Raw genomic sequence first — 27312 nt, 5'->3', positions numbered from 1 at the left:
GAGATCCCTGGGCGCCGCTGTATATGTCATGATACTTAGTTCACAATGTCAGGATCGGTGAAAGGTCCTCTTTAATCCCCACTACCCAGAAGATTAACCCCTTTCTCACCAAAGAGCAGGGAGGCACAACTTAAAGGGGAAGTGCACGTGAAAACCACAAACTACACGTTGCCCCTGGCAACCAGTCTGCATGGCAACCGCGTCACGGTCAAACACCAATATGACCGTGACAACCGTGTCTCAGTAACAGCCGCTAAATCTATATTCTCAGATGCCATTATAGACTCAAGTTCATTGATCTTATTCCCTAAACTGCGAGCATTTGTAGACAAGACTCTGAGCTTGACATTTCTTAACCTATGTGCTACTGGCATCTTCTGGCATTGTTCCGGGGGCAGTTGGACTGCTGGATTATCACTCTTTTGCCCCCCTTTCCTAGTTTAAATGCTCCTTAGCAAATACTTTGATGGTTTGCACTGAGGACATTCGTGCAAACCATCTTTCTTGTACAGTTCTTTTCCATTCCAACAAGAGCTAACATGAGACACAAAGCCAAACCCTTGGTTCAGACACCATTCACCAAGTTATACATTGAATTCCTTAATGCGCATCTGTCGGTCATGCTGAAGGTTTTGCACAGGCAAAACTGCAGAGAATGAAACAGTTGATGCAACCTCCAGTATATCATTTACCAAGTGTGTGAAAAGATTCCTTCACCTTTGGAATCTCATTGCAAGCCAGATCATTTGTCCCAAGATGGACAATAACATCCACCTCCCTTTCCTGCTTTGCTTGCCTAACAATATTAAGGATACGTCGTCTGTCCCTGCTAGCGGTAGCACCATCTCACAAAACCATTTTCCTCAAACTTCACACCTCTTATTCGTAATTTCAGTGTTAGTCTGATTAATAGTAAAAAATATGTTTTTTCACAATTTAATTCTTTCCTGGTAATAATATAGTATTACCCTAAAACAGACTTATCTTTGTTTGTCATTATAAATTCTAATATATTTCATGTCCAATTTGAGGTATTTTTGTATATATTTTTTTGTACCAAACTTTCCCACTTTAACTGGGGCTGCACAGCGTCCCAGGGATCATGTGACCAGTGACACGACCACTAGGACCAAAAGCCCGTTACTTTATACGCTGTGCTCACTGGGGGATGTGTATGTGAGAAGAGCAAAAACAGAAGTTTCTCTCCAGGGTCCCCGAAGATTCTGGCAGCGGGGAACCAGACAGTCAGCTGTTGTGGGCTTTAGAGACCTGTATTGTCAAGGCAGTCATTAATCACAAAAACATGTTCATAATAAACACTTGATTTAACCCCTTAAGGACACATGACGTATCGGTACGGCATGTTTCCCGAGTCCTTAAGGACACATGACGTACCGGTACGTCATGTGTTGTTCCGATCACTGCCGTGCGGCCGGCTGTGATCGGAACAAGGTGCCTGCTCAAATCATTGAGCAGGCACCTCGGCTAAATGCGCGGGGGGGTCCCGTGACCCCCTGATGTCCGCGATCGCAACAAGCCGCAGGTCAATTCAGACCTGCGGTTTGTTGCGCTTTCTGCAGTTTCTGATCGCTGCGGTCCCTGACCGCGGCGATCAGAAACTTTAGTGTGGCGGAAATATATATTTATCACCCCCCCCTGCACCTCTGAATGATTTTAGCCCGGTGGGAGGTGCAGGGGGGGTGTTGCGGGCGGTGGGGGCGGTGCGGGAGGCGGGCGGTGCGGCAGGCGGGATCGCGATCCCCCGCCCGCCTCCCATTGCATAATCGTTGGTGTAAAGTGGGTATACCAGGGTGCCAGCACATTGCTGGCACCCTGGTATAAACGGCTGACATCGGTGATGCGATGTCAGCTGTTTAACCCTTTCCATACAGCGGTCCGTACGGACCGCTGTATGGAAAAAGTTAACAGTAAGAGGGAGCTCCCTCCCTCTCCGATCGGGGGGCTGCTGTGCCTTTGCAGCCCCCCGATGGAGAGGGAGAGAGCCCCCAGACAGCCCCCCGCAGCCCCGTGCTCACCCTTCCCCGTCTGCGAAGTTCTGAGCAGACGGGGAAGGTTCCCATGGCAACAGGACGCCTGCTCTGGCGTCCTGCTGTCCATGGTGCTGAACAGATCTATGCTGAAAGCATAGATCTGTTCAGTGTAAGTAAAATACAGTACAGAACAATATATATTGTACTGTACTGTATTATACAGACATCAGACCCACTGGATCTTCAAGAACCAAGTGGGTCTGGGTCAAAAAAAAAGTAAAAAAAGTGAAAAAAAAGTAAAAATCAAAAAACACATTTATCACTGATTAAAAATTAAAAAAATAAAATTCCCTACACATGTTTGGTATCGCCGCGTCCGTAACGACCTGATCTATAAAAAGGTCATGTTACTTTACCCGAACGGTGAACGCCATAAAAATAAAAAATAAAAAACTATGATGAAATTGAAATTTTGCCCACCTTACTTCCCAAAAAAAGGTAATAAAAGTGATCAAAAAAGTCGCATGTACGCCAAAATTGTAACAATCAAACCGTCATCTCATCCCGCAAAAAATGAGACCCTACTTAAGATAATCGCCCAAAAACTGAAAAAACTATGGCTCTTAGACTATGGAAACACTAAAACATCATTTTTTTTGTTTCAAAAATGAAATCATTGTGTAAAACTTACATAAATAAAAAAAAAGTATACATATTAGGTATCGCCGCGTCCGTATCGACCGGCTCTATAAAAATATCACATGACCTAACCCCTCAGGTGACCACCGTAAAAAAATAAAAATAAAAACGGTGTAAAAAAAGCCATTTTGTGTCATCTTACGTCACAAAAAGTGTAATAGCAAGCGATCAAAAAGTCATATGCACCCCAAAATAGTGCCAATCAAACCGTCATCTCATCCCGCAAAAAATGAGACCCTACTTAAGATAATCGCCCAAAAACTGAAAAAACTATGGCTCTTAGACTATGGAGACACTAAAACTTTTTTTTGTTTTAAAAATGAAATCATTGGGTAAAACTTACATAAATTAAAAAAATTGTATACATATTAGGTATCGCCGCGTCCGTGACAACCTGCTCTATGAAATTACCACATGATCTAACCTGTCAGATGAATGGTGTAAATAACAAAAAAAAAAACGATGCCAAAAAAGCTATTTCTTGTTACCTTGCCGCACAAAAAGTGTAATATAGAGCAACCAAACATCATATGTACCCTAAACTAGTACCAACAAAACTGCCACCCTATCCCGTAGTTTCTAAAATGGGGTCACTTTTCTGGAGTTTCTACTCTAGGGGTGCATCAGGGGGGCTTCAAATGGGACATGGTGTCAAAAAAACCAGTCCAGCAAAATCTGCCTTCCAAAAACCGTATGGCATTCCTTTCCTTCTGCGCCCTGCCGTGTGCCCGTACAGCAGTTTACAACCACATATGGGGTGTTTCTGTAAACTACAGAATCAGGGCCATAAATAATGAGTTTTGTTTGACTGTTAACCCTTGCTTTGTAACTGGAAAAAAAATATTAAAATGGAAAATCTGCCAAAAAAGTGAAATTTTGAAATTGTATCTCTATTTTCCATTAAATCTTGTGCAACACCTAAAGGGTTAACAACGTTTGTAAAATCAGTTTTGAATACCTTGAGGGGTGTAGTTTCTTAGATGGGGTCACTTTTATGGAGTTTCTACTCTAGGGGTGCATCAGGGGGCTTCAAATGGGACATGGTGTCAAAAAAACAGTCCAGCAAAATCTGCCTTCCAAAAGCCAAACGGCGCACCTTTCACTCTATGCCCCGCTGTGTGGCCGTACAGTAGTTTACAGCCACATATTGGGTGTTTCTGTAAACGACAGAGTCAGGGCAATAAAGATACAATCTTGTTTGGCTGTTAACCCTTGCTTTGTTAGTGGAAAAAATGGGTTAAAATGGAAAATTAGACAAAAAAATGAAATTCTCAAATTTCATCCCCATTTGCCAATAACTCTTGTGCAACACCTAAAGGGTTAACAACGTATGCAAAATCAGTTTTGAATACCTTGAGGGGTGTAGTTTCTTAGATGAGGTCATTTTTGGGTGGTTTCTATTATGTAAGCCTCGCAAAGTGACTTGAGACCTGAACTGGTCCCTAAAAATTGTGTTTTTGTAAATTTCTGAAAAATTTCAAGATTTGCTTCTAAACTTCTAAGCCTTATAACATCCCCAAAAAATAAAATATCATTCCCAAAACAATTCAAACATGAAGTAGACATATGGGGAATGTAAAGTCATCACAATTTTGGGGGGTATTACTATGTATTACAGAAGTAGAGAAACTGAAACTTTGACATTTGCAAATTTTTCCAAATTTTTGTTAAATTAGGTATTTTTTGGTGCAAAAAAAATAATTTTTTTGACTTCATTTTACCAGTGTCATGAAGTACAATATGTGACGAAAAAACAATCTCAGAACGGCCTGGATAAGTCAAAGCGTTTTAAAGTTATCAGCACTTAAAGGGACTCTGGTCAGATTTGCAAAAAATGGCCTGGTCCTAAGGTGTAAAAAGGCTGTGTCCTTAAGGGGTTAAAGGCTACGAACACCTTTGGGGCCATTTTTTTGTTATTGTATTGTACTAATTTTGAGCAAAAATATATATTTTTTTCAATTGGTCTTTATTGAAAATATGGAGCCCTTTTTTCTGTACATAACGGAGATGCTCTAGTAGCAGCCGGTGGATTTTCTTTTTTTCCCGTCATCTGGGGAGCAGACGGACTCCTTATCTCTGCTCTCTGACATTATAAACACTCATACTGATAAGAATGTGGCTTAAATAAGTGTTTATGACCTCTCAGTATTTTAGGTGTACATAGCCTTTAAATAATAATAATGACAATAAATTCCCTTTAAAGGGGTATTTCCACCTTATAAAGTGGTGGCATACCACTAGGATCCAATTTTCAGGACTCTCTTCAATCGTAATAATGAAGGGGGCCACAGCACTGGTGTAACGCTGCATCCCCTTCAGTTTGTCCTTGAACATCAGCACCCCAGTGTATAGATCTTATAAAAACTTGTTTAGATGCATCATACCATCCATTTGGATGAGCAGTTCTGACTTGACTCTTCGACTGGCTTCATGTTCATCTGACGTTCCTCTACGGCTGCAGATCGAGTCAATTTCATCAATAAAAATGGTAGTGGGAGCATAAAATCGTGCCTATGGTGAAGGAAATGACACAAAATAAAAATTATACAAGACTATATGAGGGTATAAAAACATGTCTTTCCAATGTTAACAAGACTAGAAACTCCATTTTCAAGTAAAGATTAAAGGGGTTCTCTGAAATTTTATGACTGATGACTAGGTCATCAGTACCTGATTGGTGGGGGTCCGATACCCGGAACCCCCACTAATCAGCTTTTTGGGAAGTCAGCGGGGCTCCTGTGAGCGCTGCGGCCTTCCCTCTGCTTTTCCTAGGCCAGTGTCACGTGGCCTAGGAGCAGCTCCGTTCCATGCAAGTAAATGGGGCTGAGTGCAATACTAAGCACAGCCGCTATACAATGTACGATAAGCTTGGTAAGCTGTGCTGTCTCAGAACAGCGGATCGCGGGGGTCCCGGGTGTCGAACCTCCACCGATCAGATACTGATGACCTATCCAGAGGATAGGGGACAACCCCTTTAATAAGTCATAAGCCATGTATCACTTCTTCAGTGGATTCATCATAGAAGATAATTAGGAGGAACAAGAGCAGAAAAGGGCGCACAGCAAAGCAAGTTAGGTTTAACATCTGTAAGAATTATTACTATGGTCTATATTTAGTATAAAGTTTAGGATCACCACAACCTTGCAAATTATACTTTACTTATCTTGTAGATCAAATATCCAAGCATTCCCCCGCACACTCAGTGTCTGTACAGAGCTTACTCTAGGGATTTACACTCTGGGCAGTGCAGTATCTATGCCAGGTATTCTCCCAGTAACTCTCCCCAAATGTAGAAGTCCAGTGGGAGGTCCTTCTCAGCAATTGCTGTTAATCTATGAGTGAGACCGCCCACTGGACTCCTTATCTCAGAATCAACATCAATCTGCTCAGTTCCTTCTGCTTGTAACATGCAGTCTGATAAGATCAGGTTACACTTTCTGTGTGATTGTTTTGCTTTAAAGGGTGCATTCCTGCGCAAATTTCAGAAATGCCATACACTGACATGAAGTGTCATGGGAAACACTAAAACCACTTCAGGGCTTACCGTATCCCACATGGTGAAACTCCCTGGTGTCCATTGGTGATACATAGATGTACTGTAAAGAAACCGTGATGTCCATAGCTTCCCAAAAAGACGCCAGCATCCTCTACTGCAAAGGCACTAAAAGCCTTCAGCAGAGTTACAGATCGAGAAGATTATATTGCTGGCATCTGCTCATACGCTGAATGCCTTCAGTGCATGAACAGTAGAAGATAATACCCATGGGCACAGAGAGGAGCCTCACCATGCTGGCTAAGGTAAACCTGACGTTTTTAGGGTTTCTTACGCTATTACACATCACTGTCCAATGGTTCCAAGACTTAGTCAGTTTTCAAGCAAGCTTAATTCAGACAGGTTCTATATCTTCGACATTCGTGAAAATAAATATCTCAAGGACTTATTTAAATGAACACTTCAGGCAAAATACTGTCATGCCTAAGGTACAACTTGGTGTAGGGGCGATACATGGCTCAGCTACAGTTCAGCCATTGAATTGGGTTTGATGGTCTGTTTCATCCCTAAGACTAATGAACTGAAAGGTTTGGGAAGAAATCTGATCATCTTATTTAGACATCACAGTTGCACCAACACAGTATGAAATAAACTACTAAAGAAACCTACCATTTCAAATAATAAGCGCACCAACTTTTCAGACTCTCCCCTGTATTTCGATGTTAAGGTTGACGAGGAAACATTAAAAAATGTTGTTCCACATTCTGTAGCCACAGCTTTAGCGAGCATGGTCTTACCAGTACCAGGTGGTCCAACCATTAAAACACCCTAAAGAAATAAAGAATAAAAACACATTACATTTTGTAGTACTTTTTCCTACAATAAATATTACGGGTATGTTGTATTTGGTCATTTTTAGGTCACTTTTCGTTCAGATTACTTCTAAGAGAAACATAAGCATGCAGTGGGCAGGTTTGGGGTGGCCCCAACGCTACGCTTTGTCCCCCAGACACCGTCGAGGTGTCACCAAGTGTTGCTGCTCTGCGGAAACAATGGTAAGGCGTGGTGCACCCCAATGGCAAATAAGTCCAAAGAGTCCGGGTCTGCAGTTAACCAGTGTGCTTCTTTACTGGAGGAATTAAGATGCGAAAATAATACAGGTGAGGCACTGGGCTGGTTTCTCCAGTCTCCTCCCTGGCAGAAGAAGGGTTTGATGCTGAGGAAGGGCCTGAGCTAGCTGTCCCTCTCTCTCTCAGAAGACTGGTACCCTGGTCAAAGAATGGAGGTCCACGGTAGGTAGCTTAGTAGTCTGGGTGGCTACTTGGTCACAGGGCTGGTGACCTCATAGTCTGTGGCTCAGCATCCCCATCTCAGCGTCTTCTTTTGGTCATTAATGCAGGCTGGCATGAGTCTCCCCTCCAAGCACTGGTCCCTAACTGCAGAACACTAGGGGCTCTGACTGCTCTCCTTATATACAGTTTCTAGCTAGACTGGAACCTTCTAGTGGGAGGAGGGGTGAAGTGGAGAAGCTCAGCACAAACAGATACATTGTAACATTTTCCGTCTCTCATAGACTTACATTAGAGCTTAAATGATACTCAATGGCAATGGCACAGCAGTCTTTCCAGACATAATAACAGAGCTAAACCAGACATCCAAAAGGTCAGTCTATCTGGTTTTGGTGGTAAACAAGTCTGACTTTTTCACTCCAAAACATGCTTCTTTAAAACCTATGGTAGCTGTGGAAAATTGCCAGCTTCTTATGCAAATTCTCAAAAGTCTCTCAGTATGCATTAACCCTTTCCACAGAGCCTTGCAAATACAGTGCAAATAAACAGGATATACAGGTAAAACTCGAAAAATCTGAATATCGTGCAAATGTCCATTTATTTCAGTAATGCAAATTAAAAGGAATTGCATTAATGCAGCTTAGAATTAGACATTTGTGAAAAGGTTCATTATTCTAGGCTCAAAGTGTCACACTCTAGTCAGATAATTAATCCATACCCCCTGAGCAAAGGGGACCTCAAAATTGTGACTTTGGGGTTTCATAAGCTGTAAGCCATAATCATCCAAATTATAACAAATAATGGCTTGAAATATCTCGCTTTGCATGTGATGAGTCTCATATGTTAGTTTCATCTTTTAAGTTGCATTACTGAAATAAATGAACTTTGCACAATATTCAAATTTTTTGAGTTTCACCTGTATATCACAACATAAATATAAAATGCAGTTACACCGTATTAAACAGTGCAAGTTAAATCTTTCAGGTGAAACATAGTAGAAATAGACAAATGTCCAGACTTTACAGTACCCCTGCTCCAGGGCACTAAATACACTGTCAGCTGATTTATGAAATCTGTACAAAAAAAATACCACAAGAGGCAGACAGTCAGATACCACAAGATCTCTGTATTCCAGGACCCAGGTAATGATTTGGGAAGTCTGAGGATTCATCTCCAGATGAGAAAAAAATTCTACAATTATATAATATAAGGAGTTGTTCAAGATAATCAAAAACTCTGGCAGCAGCAGTAACTATCACAAAATAACTTCAAGGTCATACTTACCGTCTTCTCCCTTTCCACCACTGCGATCCTGTCCTGCAGTGCTGACATCATATTACTGGCTGCAACAGTGACGTTCTATGCACATAGGTTACCATAAGGCCAATCACTGGCCTCAGCAGTATACGGGACATCACTGCTGAGGACAATGACTGGCTGCAGCGGTGATGTGATGTGTATGAGATGTCACTGCTGCAGCCAGGAAAAAAAACACCAGCCTGGAGGAACAAAGCACTACACTGGAAGCAGCAGGAGCGAAAAGAGGGTGAGCATGACCTTTTTTTTTGTTATTTTATGACATTTACTGCCACTGTAGTTTGCATTTATCTTGGACAACCCATTTATTGTCTTATTTCTTTTTCTTACTTTCCATGGTCTTCTGATCCCCTTGAAAAAATCTGGCATCCACATAGGAAGGACTACAGCTTCTCGTAATAATTTCTTTGCCTCTTCCAGATCAGCAATGTCTTCCCTAATGAGGGACAAGTAATGAGAGAATAAGCGGGACGTTGTTGAAATAATGAGAACGGACATTGAAACATGAAGAGGTAATGAAAGGAGAAAGAGAAAAAGTATCAAAATGCACTTTCTTTAAGACAACCCTTGATCCTCGAGAGCCACTCAAGAATGCACCGTTTTTAAGTTAAAAGAAATGAAAAGAAAAACCTTGCACAATATGTTTTTTCACTTATGTTCTTAAAAATCCAACAAAAAGAAAGAAAACAAGGTTCCATGGAATGACGAAACTACGTACAGGTTAATATACACACCTCATAATATAAAGAGCAACAATCATTTAAGGGAATGTGACATCAGAAAACAGTTTCGCCCTATAAGACGCCCCCCCCCCCCCCAGTGGGGGGGGAAATGTCAGTGCATCTTATGGGGAAAATACTAATGAACGCTTCCATTATGATCCTCGGCTGCTCGCTATGCTGTTACTGCGCACAGAGTGAGGACGTCAGCGTGCTGTGAGCTTTGGGTCACAGCACAGCATGCGGCAGGCTGGACTAGAAGAGTGTGGATATGCGGAGCATCTCTAAATTCTAGGTGTGTCTTATAGGCAGGTGTTTCATATAGGGTGAAAAATATGGTACCTATTACAGATATAAATTATATATATATATATATATATATATATATATATATATATACACACACACACACACACACACACACACACACGTATCCCTCCATTGACGGATGTTGATGTAAGTGCAGCATGGATAGGAATAGCAGAACTGGGAGCGACAGAGACCCAGCAGCAGTGACCAAATAAGTATGGTCACCACCGTGGGTCAGCCACTCTGGGAGGTGAGGTCTATGTTAGCACTGGAAAACCCCTTAAATAGAGAGGTGACTGGAACGGTTTCTTCCATGGGTTGGAGGTCTGATGTGGAACCAGCATCTAGCAGACATTTATGGCCTATTCTGTGGATATATCCCTTTAAACCTATTAAAATTAAATACAGGATTTAAGAAATATCAGGGCCACTATACGTCCTACCTTTACTTCACTTTTCACAATTATTAGGAATGAACCATGATCATTCATCCCTGTACAGATTCATTGTTTGTCGGCAGAACATATCTGTTCACACGAGGAGATTGGGTACCAACAAATGATTATTTTATTAGCGTATACACAAAGGATAAGCCAACAAATGAGCATTTAGCTTGTCTGCTGCATGATCTGCAGCACATTTACACGGGTCAATTATTGCGAATCAGCATTCATGAAATGTTCGTTCCCGATAATTGGCCCAATCTTCGGGTCATGTAAAAGGGCCTTACAAGGGTCATCCAATACTTTACAAGTGAAGGCCTATCCACATTGTAGGCCTTCACTATATGACCGGTGAAAGTCCCACACCATGCACCTCCGCTCATCAGCTGTTCTGCGGTAGCTTCAATACCAGAACTACACAGCCTCGTCTGTTATGCAGTGGACGGAGCTGGTTACTGTAGTGCTGTTCTGATTTAAAGGGGTTCACAGCTGAATCCGGACATATCCCCTTCTTCGCCCAGGCAGCTCCTTTGAGTGGAGCTTTAGAGCAGTCCATGCTCCGATGCTCTCCCTTGCCCGGAGGGGCTGCCTGGATGAAAAAGGGGGATATGTCCGGGTTCAGCTCTGAACTCGGACAGCCTCTTTAAGTAAATTGGAACAGAGCTGCAGTAACCAGCTTTTTCCACTACACAACATATAGAACTGTAGTTTCAGCGTCCCCCCATAGTTAAAGGGGTTGTCTCATCACAGACAATGGGGGCATATCGCTAGGATGGGACCCATACCTATATCGGGAACGGAGCCATGCAAAGTGGTGGCTGGAGGACTCCGGTCCAGCCACCACCAAGGGCGCTCCCCATAGAAGTGAATGGAAGCGCACGGCGCCTGACCGGCCACCGTTCCCATTCACTTCCATAGGCTCGGCTATTTTTACTGGTCCCATAAAAAATGAATGGAGGGCGGTTGCGCATGCACAGTGCGCCCTTCATTTCAAATCCATTGTTGTGGTGTATAGAGACAAACATCTTAGAATTGTGTCGATGTCCCAATATTTATGGACCTGACTTTATATATACAAATGAGGCAAGTAAGGAGCCCAAGGGGCTGTTACCAACATTTCAGGAGCCCAGCCACGTCTACTGTGAAGGAGCCCACCACCGCCTGCATCCTCTGAATCTCCTCCTTGCTCTCCTGATGTCACACAGTTAAAGCGCTGTAATCTCGCGCATGCCAGCTAGCGCATGCGCAGTTCGTTCCCTGAGGCTAATGACAGCACAGGGAAGGAACACCATGCTGGCACTCACATGCGGCATACTTGCGCATGCGCGAGATTACGGCTCTTCGGAGGATGTGGGGGGTCCTAGGCTCTTTCACAGTGGGCATGGCTGGGCTCCTGAAATGTTGGTAACAGCCCCTTGGGCTCATTACTTACCTCATTTCATATATATAAAATCGGTTTTTTTTACTGAATAAAAGCACTCACAGCTATGGAAAATGTATATTGTGGACGTGTTAGTGCCGATCTAGCAGCACATGTCCACAGCTCTATAGGCTCTATAGCAGGCATGCTCAACCTGTGGCCCTCCAGCTGTTGCAAAACTACAACTCACAGCATGCCCAAACAGCCTACAGCTATTAGCCTGCAGCAGGGCATTGTGGGAGTTGTAGTTTTACAACAGCTGGAGGTCCGCAGTTTGAGCATGCCTGGTCTATAGGCTCAAACTAGCTGACAGAATCCCTTTAAGTATGTAAAGTGAGAGCTAGAGATGAGCTTCACCCACAGAAAGGAAAGAAAGTCCTCCAAATAAACAGACAAGTGAGTTTGAAATGTGTGGGTAAACGAACCCATTTAAGAAAATAATCAGAACAGAATTTCTATCTTTCTCCGATGTGTGGCTCTAATGTAGGCGCCAAAGCTGATATTTGAAGTTTCGTTTTCCAATTGTCATGTTATCTTTCATTAAGAATATCAAGAAATTCCCTTATGAACAAACAAAAGCATTTTAGCCCTAAATTCTGCTTTATTCTAAATACCATATTACATTTCAAGAGACGAAAATATAAATTCCCGGCTAGGTGGAGGATTCTGCGGGCTTAAGTGCAGCTCTGCTTTGTTTAGACGTTAATCACTTAAGTCAGTAACAATTTCCAAAAGTATATTTCTAAAGAGCGTGGATTTTCCTGCATCAGTGCATTCAGCGCTCAACATAACCGCTTTACAGGAAGCCGCAATTCATGCCGCATTCATTTTCTTTATTTCACTTTGGGCAGATATAATAAAATGTCAGGGCCACTTTTCTCATGCTGGAATATAAACCCGAAGGAAAAAATAAGCATGGCTGACTACCAATAACCAGCTAAGTAAGGAAGATGGGCAAAGAAGAGGAAGATGAGCTTATGGGGTCATAAAAAATAAATATTAAATCAGCATATAAGGAAGAAAATGGAAACATATCTCAGTTAAAGGGTTCTCCGGGAATTGATATTGATGACTTATACTTGGGATGGGTCATCAATATCTGATCAGTGGGGGTCCGACTCCCGTGAATAACGCCGATCAGCTGTTCGAAGAGGCTGCTGCACTCCATGACAGCTTAGGCCTCTTCCTAGGCCAATGATGTCAATGTGCAACAGTAACATGGCCTAGGTGCAGCTTAGTCACATTCAAGTCAATGGGGCTGAGCTACAATACCAAGTACAGCCACTATACAATGTATGGCGTGGTACTCACTGGAGCCCTTGGTCTGGGACCCTCGCGAAGCGATATTGATGACCTATCCTGAGGATAGGTTATCAATATCAATTCCCAGTACAATTTACATTATATATATATATATATATATATATATATATACACACATACACACACACACACTTGCAAGAAAAAGTATGTGAACCCTTTGGAATGATATGGATTTCTGCACAAATTGGTCATAAAATGTGATCTGATCTTGATCTAAGTCACAACAATAGACAATCACAGTCTGCTTAAACTAATAACACACAAAGAATTAAATGTTACCATGTTTTTATTGAACACACCATGTAAACATTTACAGTGCAGGTGGAAGAAGTATGTGAACCCCTAGACTAATGACATCTCCAAGAGCTAATTGGAGTGAGGTGTCAGCCAACTGGAGTCCAATCAATGAGATGAGATTGGAGGTGTTGGTTACAGCTGCCCTGCCCTATAAAAGACACACACCAGTTCTGGGTTTGCTTTTCACAAGAAGCATTGCCTGATGTGAATGATGCCTCGCACAAAAGAGCTCTCAGAAGACCTACGATTAAGAATTGTTGACTTGCATAAAGCTGGAAAGGGTTATAAAAGTATCTCCAAAAGCCTTGCTGTTCATCGGTCCACGGTAAGACAAATTGTCTATAAATGGAGAAAGTTCAGCACTGCTGCTACTCTCCCTAGAAGTGGCCATCGTGTAAAGATGAATGCAAGAGCACAGCGCAGACTGCTCAATGAGGTGAAGAAGAATCCTAGAGTGTCAGCTAAAGACTTACAAAAGTCTCTGGCATATGCTAACATGCCTGTTAGCGAATCTACGATACGTAAAACACTAAACAAGAATAGATTTCATAAGAGGATACCACAGAGGAAGCCACTGCTGTCCAAACAAAACATTGCTGCACGTTTACAGTTTGCACAAGAGCACCTGGATGTTCCACAGCAGTACTGGCAAAATATTCTGTGGACAGATGAAACCAAAGTTGAGTTGTTTGGAAGAAACACACAACACTATGTGTGGAGAAAAAGCGGCACAGCACACCAACATCAAAACCTCATCCCAACTGTGAAGTATGGTGGTGGGGGCATCATGGTTTGGGGCTGCTTTGCTGCGTCAGGGCCTAGACGGATTGCTATCATCGAAGAAACAATGAATTCCCAAGTTTATCAAGACATTTTGCAGGAGAACTTAAGGCCATCTGTCCACCAGCTGAAGCTCAACAGAAGATGGGTGTTGCAACAGGACAACGACCCAAAGCATAGAAGTAAATCAACAACAGAATGGCTTAAACAGAAGAAAATACGCCTTCTGGAGTGGCCCAGTCAGAGTCCTGACCTCAAACCAATTAAGATGCTGTGGCATGACCTCAAGAAAGTGCTTCACACCAGACATCCCAAGAATATTGATTAACTGAAACAGTTCTGTAAAGAGGAATGGTCAAGAATTACTCCTGACCGTTGTGCACGTCTGATCTGCAACTACAGGAAACATTTGGTTGAAGTTATTGCTGCCAAAAGGAGGTTCAACCAGTTATTAAATCCAAGGGTTCACATACTTTTTCCACCTGCACTGTGAATGTTTACATGGTGTGTTCAATAAAAACATGGTAACATTTAATTCTGTGTTATTAGTTTAAGCAGACTGTGATTGTCTATTGTTGTGACTTAGATGAAGATCAGATCACATTTTATGACCAATTTGTGCAGAAATCCATATCATTCCAAAGGGTTCACATACTTTTTCTTGCAAAAATTATATTATATATATATATATATAAAAATCACATGTTAAAATCCAGAGGAAAAAAACTGTCTGGTTTGAGGGCTCCATTTATACAAGCAGACAAACAACGTGAGCTTGTGAGCGTTCGCGTGTTTGATTTCAAATGTGTGTTTGTATTAAGTGTGTGACTTGATTACGTGACTTCAGATTTAGGGACTTTAGGAGGGGACTACAGTAAGTTAGATTTTTATCACTGCACTATATTGTATTTTTTCTCTTTTCTTGCGTAATCCCCATTAGTATGTGTTCCATTATTGTGCAGTCCAGTGCACATCTTGTATAATGTATGCAGTCCTGGAACAGCCGTTTGAGGGTGCATATCTTTGTTCAAAATGTAAGCAAGTTGCCTGTTTGGAATCGTGTATCTAACCGGGGCGAGTTTCAACACTGAGAAGCGTTGACAATTTGGAAAAGAGTTTGCTGCTCACTGAGCAAGCACTCTATGGGGTAGATGTGGGGGAGGGTGGTAGCGAGGAGGCTGAGGAAAGTGAGGTAGCTGGATAACATTTAGAAAGCGGAGTAGAGGGAAGAGTGCCAGGGAGGCTAGCCCTGATCTGACACACCCCAATAAGTTTGCAAGGTTGGCAGATGAGGGGAATGTCAGTCCAGGGACAGCACTGCTGCAGCCCGACCCTTCCTCTGCCAGTCAGGGGAATGCCAGCTCCAGTAAGCAGGGGACCAGTAGAGCAGGGCAGGGCAGACAGGTGCTTGTAGTGGGAGACTCAATTATTAGGGTACAAATAGGGCAATCTGTCACAAAGACCGGGATCGTCTAATGGTGTGTTGTCTTCCTGGCGGTCGAGTTTGACACATCACGGATCGGGTTGACAGATTACTGGGAGGGGCTGGAGAAGATCCAGCAGTCATGGTCCATATCGGAACCAATGACAAAGTTAGAGGTAGGTGGAGCGTCCTTAAAAATGATATTATGGATTTAGGTAACAACCTTAGGGCAAGGACCTCAAAGGTAGTGTTTTCCAAAATACTACCTGTACCATGAGCCACATAAGAAAGGCAGCGGGAGATTAGGGAAGTTAACGAGTGGCTCAAGAACTGGTGTAGGAAGGAGGGGTTTGGGTTCCTGGAGAACTGGGCCGACTTCTCTCTCGGCTACAGGCTCTATCGTAGGGATGGGCTGCACCTCAATGGGGAAGGGGCAGCTGTGTTGGGGGAGAAGATGGCTAGAAGGTTGGAGGAGGGTTTAAACTAGGGACTGGGGGGAGGGTAATTACACTATAGAAGGGGAAGATAGTGCAGATAGAGACTGGGGGCGAGGTAGTGGGACTGGGGGAGGAATGGAAGGAGGAACTAGAACAGTTCAGAAGAAAAGGTGTAGGGTAAAAAATATACAGAAACCTCTCAAATGTATGTATACTAATGCCAGAAGCCTGACTAATAAAACTGGGGAACTGGAATTAGTGATGTGTGAGGAGGACTATGACAGTGGGAATAACTGAGACATGGCTGGATGATAGATATGACTGGGCAGTTAATGTACAGGGTTACTGTCTGTTTAGAAAGGATTGCCAAAACCGGAGAGGGGGAGGGGTCTGCCTTTATGTAAAGTCCTGTCTAAAGCCCACAGTCCGGGAAGATATAAGTGAGGGACATGAACATGTGGAATCACTGTGGGTAGAAATACATGGCAGCAAAAACAATAACAAAATACTAATAGGAATTTATTATAAACCACCTAATATACCACAGAAAATCTACTACTAAACGAGATAGAGGAGGAGGCAAATCATAATGAGGTGGTTATTATGGGGGGACTTCAACTACCCAGATATAAACTGGGAAACTGAAACTATACATCTCATAAAGGAAACAGGTTCTTGGCAATAACCAAAGACAATTACCTCTCCCAACTGGTTCAGGACCCGACTAGAGGGACGGCCATACTGGACTTAGTATTAACCAATAGACCTGACAGAACAGATGTGCAGGTTGGTGGACACCTGGGAAATAGTAACCAAAAAGTAATAACCTTCCAATTGTCATTCAAAAGATTTAGATTTAGCCAACTAAGAGAGGCCATGGGCCTAACTAACTGGGACAAAGTCCTCAAAAGTATCCTAAAATCTAACTGTGAGAGGTACATACCTTACGGGAATAAAAGGTTAAGGAACAAGATAAAACCAATGTGGATAAAAAGAAAGAAATGCAAAGAAAGCAATAAATGACAAAAAGAAAGTATTTAAATTACTAAAACAGGAAGGTAGCACGGAAGCACGGAAAAACTGTAAAGGAAAAAAATTGAATATGTAAAAAACAAATAAAAGCAGCCAAACTAGAGACCGAGAGATTAATTGCCAAAGAGAGTAAAACTAACCCTAAAATGTTCTTCAATTATATAAATGGTAAAAAGTATAAATCTGAAGGTGTCGGCCCTTTAAAGAGTAATGAGGGGGGAGTTGCAGAGAGTGATGGGGAGAAAGCAAAGCTATTCCATTTTTTCCCCCCACTGTATTCACTGAAGAAAATAAACTGTCAGATGAAATGCAGAATAAAAGTAAATTCCCCATTAAAAGTGTCCTGTCTGACCCAGGAAGAAGTACAGCGGCGTCTCAAAAAGATTAAAATAGACAAAGCGCCAGGACCAGATGGCATACACACCAGGTTCCTAAAAAAAGAAGAAATGTCATAGCCAGACCCTTATTTCTGACATTTAAGGACTATACTGACAGGGAGTGTTCCACAGGATTGGCGCATAGCAAATGTGGTGCCAATATTCAAAAAGGGTCCAAAAACAGAGGGTTATTAACGGTACACACTCAGATGGCATCACTGTCATTAGTGGAGTACCTCAGGGGTCAGTATTGGGCCCTATTCTCTTCAATATATTTATTAATGATCTTGTAGAAGGCTAACACAATAAAATATAACATTTTTGCAGATGACACTAAACTGTGTAAAGTAATTGACACTGAAGAGGACAGTATACTGCTACAGAGGGATCTGGATAGATTGGAGGCTTGGGCAGATAAGTGGTAGATGAGGTTTAACACTGAAAAATGTAATGTTATGCAAATGGAAAGGAATAATGCAAGTCACCCGTACATACTAAATGGCAAAGCACTGGCTAACACTGTCATGGAAAAGGACCCAGGAATTTTAGTGAACAGCAATCTAAGCTGTAGAAACCAGTGTTGGGCAGCTGCTGCCAAGGCAAATAAGATAACGAGTTGCATCAAAAGGGGCATAGATGCCCGTGATGAGAACATATTCCTACCACTTTATAAATCACTAGTCAGACCACACATGGAGTACTGTGTACAGTTCTGGGCTCCTGTGAACAAGGCAGAGCTGGAGAGGGTTCAGAGGAGGGCAACTAAAGTAATAACTGGAATGGGGCAACTACAGTACCCTGAAAGATTACAAAATTAGGGTTATTCACTTTAGAAAAAAGACGACTGAGGGGAGATCTAATTAATATGTATAAATATATCAGGGGTCAGTACAGAGATCTATCCCATCATCTATTTATCCCCAGGGCTGTGACTGTAACGAGGGGACATCCTCTGCGTCTGGAGGAAAGAAGGTTTGTACACAAACATGGAAGAGGATTCTTTACGGTAAGAGCAGTGAGACTATGGAACTCTCTGCCTGAGGAGGTGGTGATGGCGAGTACAATAAAGGAATTCAAGAGGGGCCTGGATGTATTTCTGGAGTGTAATAATATTACAGGCTATAGCTACTAGAGAGGGGTCTAATAACAATTAGAATGGGAGCCTGAAGAAGGACAGACTGATGAAGAAACCATATACAGGTCACACAACTGCCACATACAGTGTTCTTCATGTACATACAAAACAGCTAAACTTCAAAGCTCAGAGTTGCTGAATGATAATAAATTATATAAAGGGACACCCAATAGTCAGATGATACTATTTTTACTATTCTATACAGGATTGCTAATGTGATCAGATGGTGTGGATGTGGAATGACCACCTCCGGTCAAATGTATTAGAACAGAGTACCATTTCGATTTGGTTGTATGGCAACATGAGAAATGGCCGAGTAAAAAAGAAAGTTTCCCAATATAAATCCCACTTTATTACCCACAGATAATAACTTTAACCAACCAGTGGTACTGTTGTTTGGAGCCCACCTGAAAGGGTATACGGGCATCACATTATTCTCTTTCATTGTGAAATCAGTGGGTCGCTGTGCTTCAGAAGTTTTCCTTAATTGTCCACCGAATGTATGGAGGTTGATGGAAATAATGAGATCTTCTTGGGACCTGACCCTTTGCTCCTATGGGGCCCAGATATATCTGATGGGGGCAATGGTTCAAGAGCTGATAACAGGTGCATAGGGTATGACTATTGGGAGCCTGCCGATCAGCTTAACTCTGCATAAAAAAACGCTGTCACAGTGACTTAAACGCCACGTCACAGCACTGATCTACCATTCAAGCCGCTGTGTTTGCGGAGGCTTAAGACTGGTCGCAGCAGTCACGCAACCAAGTTCCTTCCTGGTCCTCCAGGAACTAGAAGTGTCCAGGAATGGAGGAAAAGGGAGGAACCCAGGGGTTGTCGTCCCCAAGGTCAAAGAATCCCTTTAAGTAAATGCGAGCAAAGATGGACTTATTAAGTTAAAAAAATTACCCGGCAACATCAAGAATCTGGCACATCACATTCACAGTAATATTACTTATTCTGTACATACCAATGGACATTGGGATTCCTAGAGATGATGTCACGCTCTAACGCTTCCACAAGATCTTTGTCATATCCAGCGCCATCAAACTTCTTCAGCTCGTTTTCCCCAACCACATCTTGCTGATTTTTTCGACCCTAAAAAACAAGTAGAATTATATTGCGTCTTGGGAACCAACAATCAAAAAGCCATTCATGAGGGTGACATATCCATACTATGCTACTAAAAGTACACTACCTACCAATACATGAAGAAAAACCACAAACTGCAAAGATAGATCTCAGTATTTACTGCCTCTAAAAAACAGAAGCATTTGAACAATACACCACAAAACTGTGCAAATTACACAAAAACACCTTAAAAAAAAAAAAGCGGCAAAGCAAGAGGAAGATATTACATTGTTAAAAGAAAATGACTAAATGACAAAAAATAGCTATAATTTAATAGTTCAGAGTGATTTTGGTACAAACATTGGCTTAGGCCTAGGACTGATAAGTGCCTTTAAATGAGCAACAACAACAAAAAAAAGCTTATTTTCAAAAAATGTCTGTCTTTTCCACAACTTTATGCCCATCTATAGAGATACTTGTAACACTGGTTATGAATAAAATAGCACAAAGGGTATAATAACTTAAAGGGGTTATCCTGGAAAAGATAATGATGACTTATCCTCAGGATAGGTCATCATTATCACATCGGTGGGGTCCAAATCCTGACACCTCCACCGATCATCTATGGCAGGGAGCCACTGGTCACCGGAGCTCTGTTGTGGTGCAGGTTCCCAGCAGTTTTCCAAGGACAGTGCCGTACATCATATAGTGGTTGTGCTTGGTACTACAACTAGGCCATGTGACCGATGTACAGTGTTAAACTGAGCTATGAAAGCAACATCCTAATCCTTCCAATGGCAACATCCTAATCCTTCCAGTGCTACAAAAACTGCACTAAACAGGCTTCTGTCACAGGGTCGCTGCCAGTAGGCATTCATTTACATGGTTTCGAACGGGAAGGGGTTAATTCAAATATAAGCTTATGCACATGTGTAACTATAGCAGTCATTCCGACCTCACCATGCCTATGTTATATCCTCTGTGTGCAGCTGTTTGAGAATCCTCTGCCGGATCTCAACCCCGGAAAACAACAACGTAAGAGAGAAAATCGCCTTAGCTGAAACGGGCGTGACTTCATGGGAAAGGGAGAGGACCTAAGATGCATCATTTTATGCCAAAATCGCCCCACAATTCTGGAATTAAAGGTGTTATCTGACCCCTGAAATGGCCTCAATATGTCGGGGCCGCTCACACACAGTGTTCTTACCTTGCTCCCTGACACCCGCGTTGCTTCTGACACCCGTCGCTGCATCTCCCTGACGCGCAGATGAAAACATCCGCCATCGGGGGGGTGGGGGGGGCAGCCAATGGCTGTTGGTGACAGGGACAAGCCTCCCTAGTGTCACCTGCAATGCAAGGGAGGCTTGTCCCCGTCACCGCTTGCTATTGGATGCCCCCCCCCCACCCAAACAAACCCACCAGCCCATGCCAACCTCCCCGATGCCGGATGTTTTCATCCATGCAACGGAAAAATGCAGCGGGTGTCAGAAGTGAAGCGGGTGTCGGGGGGCGAGGTAAGTGCCTTGTGTGTGAGGGGCCCGGGCATTTCAGGAGTTGGATAACCCTTTAATTTCTGTTTCAAAGTAAGCCAAAGAATAGTTGGTATGGAATCAGAGAAGTGTCAGTCTCTGCACCACATGTGCGCTCCCTGTGCAGGTCTAGACGGCCGGTCTGCACTCACACATCTATAGGATTAGTACATCTAGGCCACTGCTGTGAACTGTGCAGGTTAAATGAAAAAGATGAAATGAAACAGAAAAGTCAGAAATCTGAAGTGTACGGTCCTCCTGGGAACGTTCTATAGATATAAATGACTTTCTCTGGGATCTACAGAATACTTGTGGCTACATTACTTCTTGCTGCATAATGAATACATGCTATTCATTAAGAGTCTGCCAGCAACAGAATGGACTCCTTCCATTAAATACGTTATTAATGTACAGAGTAACAGCCAGCAAAAACAAAAACGATTAAGTGGCAATGCAATAAACCAGCTCAGCGCTCGGTTAAGTTATTGACATTCATCCACTCGGCCCACCTAACACCTGGACACTGCGAATGTGCCGCCCTGTACTGCACGCTCCATTAACCATGTCTAGGAGCAGTGTTACAGCTGGCCACATGCCCACAGACCTCATGCTCAATATTCCAGCATATCCCAGGGAGTTCTATACAAATGTCATTTGCCTTTATTTAATTTCCAATAATGTCCTTCACTGTGACTTTGGACATGTTACGCTAACTCCCCAGCAATATTCTAGCAGTATGGTTTGTTTCATCCCAGCTTGGTTGTACCCATATATTTAGTACCCTATCATTATGGGCATCTGTGTCATGAGATCCCCAGAGCATGCCCCTTGTGTAGACAGAACGTCAGTCTCGACTTTCTGTAAACTGTAGGACAACAAATTCTTAGCTCTAATATGCCTCACCTACCAACAAACTACACCCTCCTCCGCCCACAAATGCGTAGAGTTCTGCTTAAAATACCACTTCTGCCCCATTTAAGGCAGAGGAGTATAGTAATGTAATAGGTGATATCATGCAATAATAAGCTGCAGAGATATAAATCTTTGCCTGATGCATACTGCCTGTCTATACTATCTGTGTGTGCAGAATCTCCAGTGTATCCTATGAGACACAGCTTCACACTGCTCTCCACTGCCTCCTTCTGGTCAGACTTCACTGGGAGAAACCTACAAACAAGCAAGGGGGACAGGCTGAACTTGCAAAACATAGGAATACACTGAGACTCTGAAGTGACTTAAAGAGGACCTTTCGCCGATTACACTATGAACTAAGTATACAGACATGTAGAGCGTTCTCCTGCTATGCCCTCCGGTATCTCCGCTCACTAAGTTATGGTAGGCGGAGATTCCAGTCACTAAGTTATGGTAGGCGGAGTCTGCCCTTGTTCTGCTCTAGCGCTGGCCAATCGCAGCGCAGAGCTCACAGCCTGGGAGGTTCTTTTCTCCCAGGCTGTGAGCTCTGCAATGCGATTGGCCAGCGCTACAGAAGAACAAGGGCAGACTCCGCCTACCATAACTTAGTGAGCGGAGATACCGGAGGACATAGCAGGAGAACGGAGCGGCGCCCAGGGATAATAGTAAGTGCAGTGAGATCCCCGGGCACCGCTCTACATGTCTGTATACTTAGTTCATAGGGTAATAATCGGTGAAAGGTCCTCTTTAAAGGGGTATTCCAGCACGAAAAAAAAAAGCGATGTCTCATGGCCATCTAATGGTTAAAAAAAAATAAACATTGCCAAATCCCCCACTGATGCTGTTCCAACCTGGTCCACTGCAGCACTCCACTTCCTGCTACACAGCAGGAAATGGCTAGAAATGCAGTTCAGCTATGACCCACCACAGCCTATGCGTGACTGGGTGGTATTCCCAGCTGCTCTCCAGCCTATCTAATCGAGTTATCTATGAAGGACAAAGGAAAGGGTAATATTCAAATCCATATCTGTCATAACCCTTCAAAAACCCAGTTACGTATTTATGGCCTCGGGTTTTTTGGCCTCAGGAAACCCCAGAATTGAATATTGGTTCAAATTATTAACATTTCATAATTATGTTTTGTATGATTAGATTGGTAAAAATATGGTGAGCAACTTGTCGGTTATATTGCGGGGCACCTCCTTCCGTGATCACTGCATAAGGAGTTCTCCATCCCGCTGCGGTTCCTCTGTATTTGCAGATATAAGCCGAGTATACTCTAATGTCAAGTGCCTTTTACACTTGATTTTCTGAAAAGCAGATGGAGACGCTGCGTTCAGTCAGACTGCACGGCGAGAAAAGAAACAGCGGCGCCCTCAACTGTCCAATTCTAAGAAATACCACAAAGTAAATTCCAGTGACAGTGCATCGTGTGCAGCTTATTTTTACAAATTATTTCATTTTCTTAAGGGTCTATTCACACATCCGTGTGTGTTTTGCGGATCCGCAAAACACGGATAGCGGCAAAAGTTATGACTCTGGGAAGGCGGGGAGTGAAAGGCGAAAATGCAAAAACGGAAAATCTCCCGGTCCTCTAAGGTTTAAAGGCCTGCTGTTCTAATATTATAGCGCCAGGCATAACGGAATATTCAAGTGTTATTTTCAATTTGTTGGATTTATTTGATTTTAGGTTGAAAACAATCACTCTTTAATATATACAGTGTGTGTGTGTGTGTGTGTATATATATCTGCAGTGCATTTTTTACTACCCCTATTCTACATGGATGCAGATTGGACCCATGTACCCTATACCCATGTACTCACCTGGTGTAACTGATTACAGGTAGGTTACTGTTCCCGACATCAGATAAAACAGAACTATGTCATATAAATTCTCTAGCTAGTAGAATTCAGAATCCGTGCTCGCACAGCCGCCTCATCAGAGTCCTTTTTTTTTTTAAAAGTGCATTTTAAATTAGTATCTCGAGATAAGGAACATACTGCATCATTCAGAAAGACCCATTTCTCTCTATTTCATACCCCCTGGAGGATGCAGAGGGTTAAATCATGCCTACACTTGCCTAGACAATAATAAAACGATAAGCCAAACCCCACAGGATAGACTCCCTTATGCGGGATCTGAAAATGATGCGAGCGGCGGTGCCGTCTGCCGCACTTCTGCTGACACTTGTGGTTGGTTGCTAAGCAAACCTGCTGTTCAATCACTTTGCCGGCCACACACGCTAATGAGCAGCCCTCAAAACCTTCGGAAAAAAAGCCACACAAGCTGCAGACCGGCGCTTTTGTTTTTACAGTCATCTTGCGTGCATAGGGGAAATCATTCCTTTTTGTACTTCATAAAAGAAAAAAATATATAGCAAAGCAAACAAGCAATTTAGCTTCACTAGTATAATTATTTATAGCTGTATATAATACTCAACAGGTAGCCCAACTGCGACCGCTTCAGGGGAAGCACAATAAAACATGGGCTCAGTTATAGACTGGCGGTGATGGGATAGTGCCTACTACAGGATAGGGCCCCTTTTAAGTAGGCCTCATGTGTGGGGTACCTAATGCAATCACACTCGCCTGCTTCCCACTCTCTGGTAGGCGATCTTTCGGTCCCCGACTTCCTGCCAGGCTAAGGACGGGGTCCTGTGCATTCTGCTGCAGCCCATGACTGGCTTCAGCTGTGATGGGTCCCCTAATGGCATGTGACTCAGAAGTGACATACCGCATGGGGACCCATCACAGCTGAGGACAGTCATTGGTTGCAGAGGCGCATGTGACCCAGCACTGACATATCGCTTGGAGATATGTCATAGCTGAGGCCAGTCATTGGTTGCAGTGGAGCATGTCACCCAATCAGTACCCCACCAGAGTTAAACGATTTGGAGACCAAACAGACGTGAGTGGCAGCGAGCAGGATTCCTTCTTTAGGTACCACATGCTAGGGGTCCGAATTAAAAAAGGGACCTAATCCTGGAATAACCCTTCAATGTAAAATAAAAATGCAAAAAATATTTTTTTGCACTTGACATAGTTTTGTACTTGACCTGCATTAAGCACCGTCCCAGGATGGCCAGAGTTACGGAAACGGCGTAGTGGATGGAGCTACGTATGTTTTCATGTATCCCATAGCAGCGAATAAGAGCTATGCAAATCGCATAGCCCAGGAAGCTATACTGTTTCCAACTTGTTTGAGCAGTTTCCGTTCACTGCTGTTTCCGAATTCCGCCTCTCCAGGCCAGTGCATATTGTGGGTTATTCCCATGTCAGCCAAGAAGTGACTTCCTTAACATAAAGGATAAGTATCAGTATTAAGGCTCATGCACACTACTGTGGTTTTTTTAAGTCCATTCCGCTGCCCCGAAAAAAAAATAGAACATGTCCTATTCTTGTCGGGGGGGGGGGGGGGGCAGCCAATGGCAGACGGGGACGAGCCTCCCTAGCATCGTGGGTGACGCTAGGGAGGCTCGTCCCCGTCCCGCGTGCTATTGGCTTCTCCCCTCCGACACCGGATATTTTCATCCACGCACGGGGACCAGGAGCGGCGCGGGGAGCCAGGTAAGTATATTCATTGTAAGGGGCCTGCAATATGTGGGGGGGGGGGGGGGGCATTTTATAGTCTTGGATAACCCCTTAAAGCCTTCGCTCCGCGATCCTCATCTGAATAGGAGGTAGAAGCCACACAGCCACTGGCGAAATTTCAGCACAGGTGTCCACACCAAAGTTCCACGGCCGTATGAATATACCCTAAGGTAACCATGATGCAGTGCCGGATGTATCACACTACGGATACCAGGATCGCCCGATGACATACAGACCCTGCAGACAGTGTGAACTACCTGCTATTAGGCGGGAGAGATGCACAAAGCAATATGCTCCAAGTTACTGCTCTTTCCTATGTTTATTAGCTCAGCGGCATCATTGATTAGACCACACGGCTGCAGCGGACTACACTATACACAGTACAGAAGTATGCCATGAGCAGACAATGGCTTCTTCTAAGTTATCACTGTGGGAGTGACAGCGAGTCTCAGTAGTGCAGCCTGCCTCACAGCACGAGAAGCTCTGCAGAACAGGATTTCTACTTTTCCACCAACTGGAAATGTGACTACCGTCCTCCGCAGACAACAATAACAACCATTGCAATGCAAAATTAGCTAAAAAATAGACGGAAAGGTTAACAGAGAAATGAACTTGGTTTCTAGGAGCTGGAAAAAGACATGCCGCAGTTCAATTGTTTTCTGGGTAACTGGTATAAAAGTGAGAAACAAAAATAACCAGTTCAATATATTTGAAATCAGCACAGCAGACTGGGCTCAGGACAGATATATTTGTTCATGTAAATGTGGGATATTTTCATAGGTTCAACACAGTATACAGGGCTAGCATTCAACTGAAAAAGACATGAGGGTGGAGCATTGAAAGGTGTGGCCTGTCAATCAACTACTCTCAACCAATCACCATCACTGGGAATAGTCACAGTTATTCTGATAGGGCACGCATACAATGCTCCGCCTTCATGTCCTCTTCAGTGGGATGCAAATATAGTAGTCTCTCATGACTTTCATCAGCTTCCTGCAACCGGAGGACCGAATCTCCAATAAATTACAAGTTCAACCTAAAGACGCATCCACCACCAACATCTAGTACAGGGATCAGCAACCGTCGGCACTCCAGCTGCTGTAAAACTACGACTCCCAGCATGTACACTTTCTTGGCTGCTCTTGTGACTCCCAAAGAATTGAAAGAAGGATTCTGGGAGTTGTCGTTTCAGAACAGCTGGATTGCCAAAGGGTTGCCGATTCCTGATCTAGTACATAGAACTTGTGATACCACTACTTTCAAGGGATGCAAACAGACCCCTCCCGAACGTTATCACAGCATCTGAGAAGATGGTGTGGGAAGAGGGTAAAAACGTTCTTTTTGTTTCACTTGACAAATGGAATTCTCTACCTTGTCCTCCTTCGCTCTTCCTCGGACATCTCTTTCGCGGTTTGAAGCTTTGTCATTTTTTGATATGGGGTGGGCTCTGCCAACAGGGCCGTGTGGTTGGTTTCCTGGAGATTCTTTACGTAAAATCTTTACATCTCTAATAGGTCTTCGGAGCTGAGGAGGAGCCCTGTTAAACATAAAAGGAAAACATAAATTCAACTAAACTCTAAGCTTTACATTTTTTGTGACGCTACTGGATGAAAAGAAAGAGTCAACATCTATGTAACTTCCACTTCTGCTGTACACCTGACCAGCAGAGAGTCAATCCTGAAAACTCGAAATATTTTACTAGATGATCACAGGAGGGTCTTGATATAC

General features: G+C 43.2%; 1 protein-coding gene across 1 annotated transcript in view; it reads right to left on the bottom strand.

Annotated features, from left to right (window-relative positions):
• The window catches only part of KATNAL1 (katanin catalytic subunit A1 like 1), a 67344-nt gene that overhangs the window by 16240 nt on the left and 23792 nt on the right, over window positions 1-27312 (bottom strand). The window contains exons 3-7 of the mRNA XM_040422599.1: window positions 26956-27121; window positions 19452-19579; window positions 9120-9225; window positions 6853-7011; window positions 5075-5201 (exon numbers count right to left, since the gene is read on the bottom strand). Of these exons, the coding sequence (XP_040278533.1) occupies window positions 5075-5201; window positions 6853-7011; window positions 9120-9225; window positions 19452-19579; window positions 26956-27121 (686 nt within the window). The remainder of the gene's footprint in view (window positions 1-5074; window positions 5202-6852; window positions 7012-9119; window positions 9226-19451; window positions 19580-26955; window positions 27122-27312) is intronic.

The sequence above is a fragment of the Bufo bufo genome, chromosome 3, assembly GCF_905171765.1.
Source record: "Bufo bufo chromosome 3, aBufBuf1.1, whole genome shotgun sequence".
In the NCBI taxonomy this organism is placed as follows: Eukaryota; Metazoa; Chordata; class Amphibia; order Anura; family Bufonidae; genus Bufo; species Bufo bufo.
The sequence above is the reverse complement of the archived record's forward strand: the minus strand, read 5'-3'. Positions and strand labels throughout refer to the sequence as shown.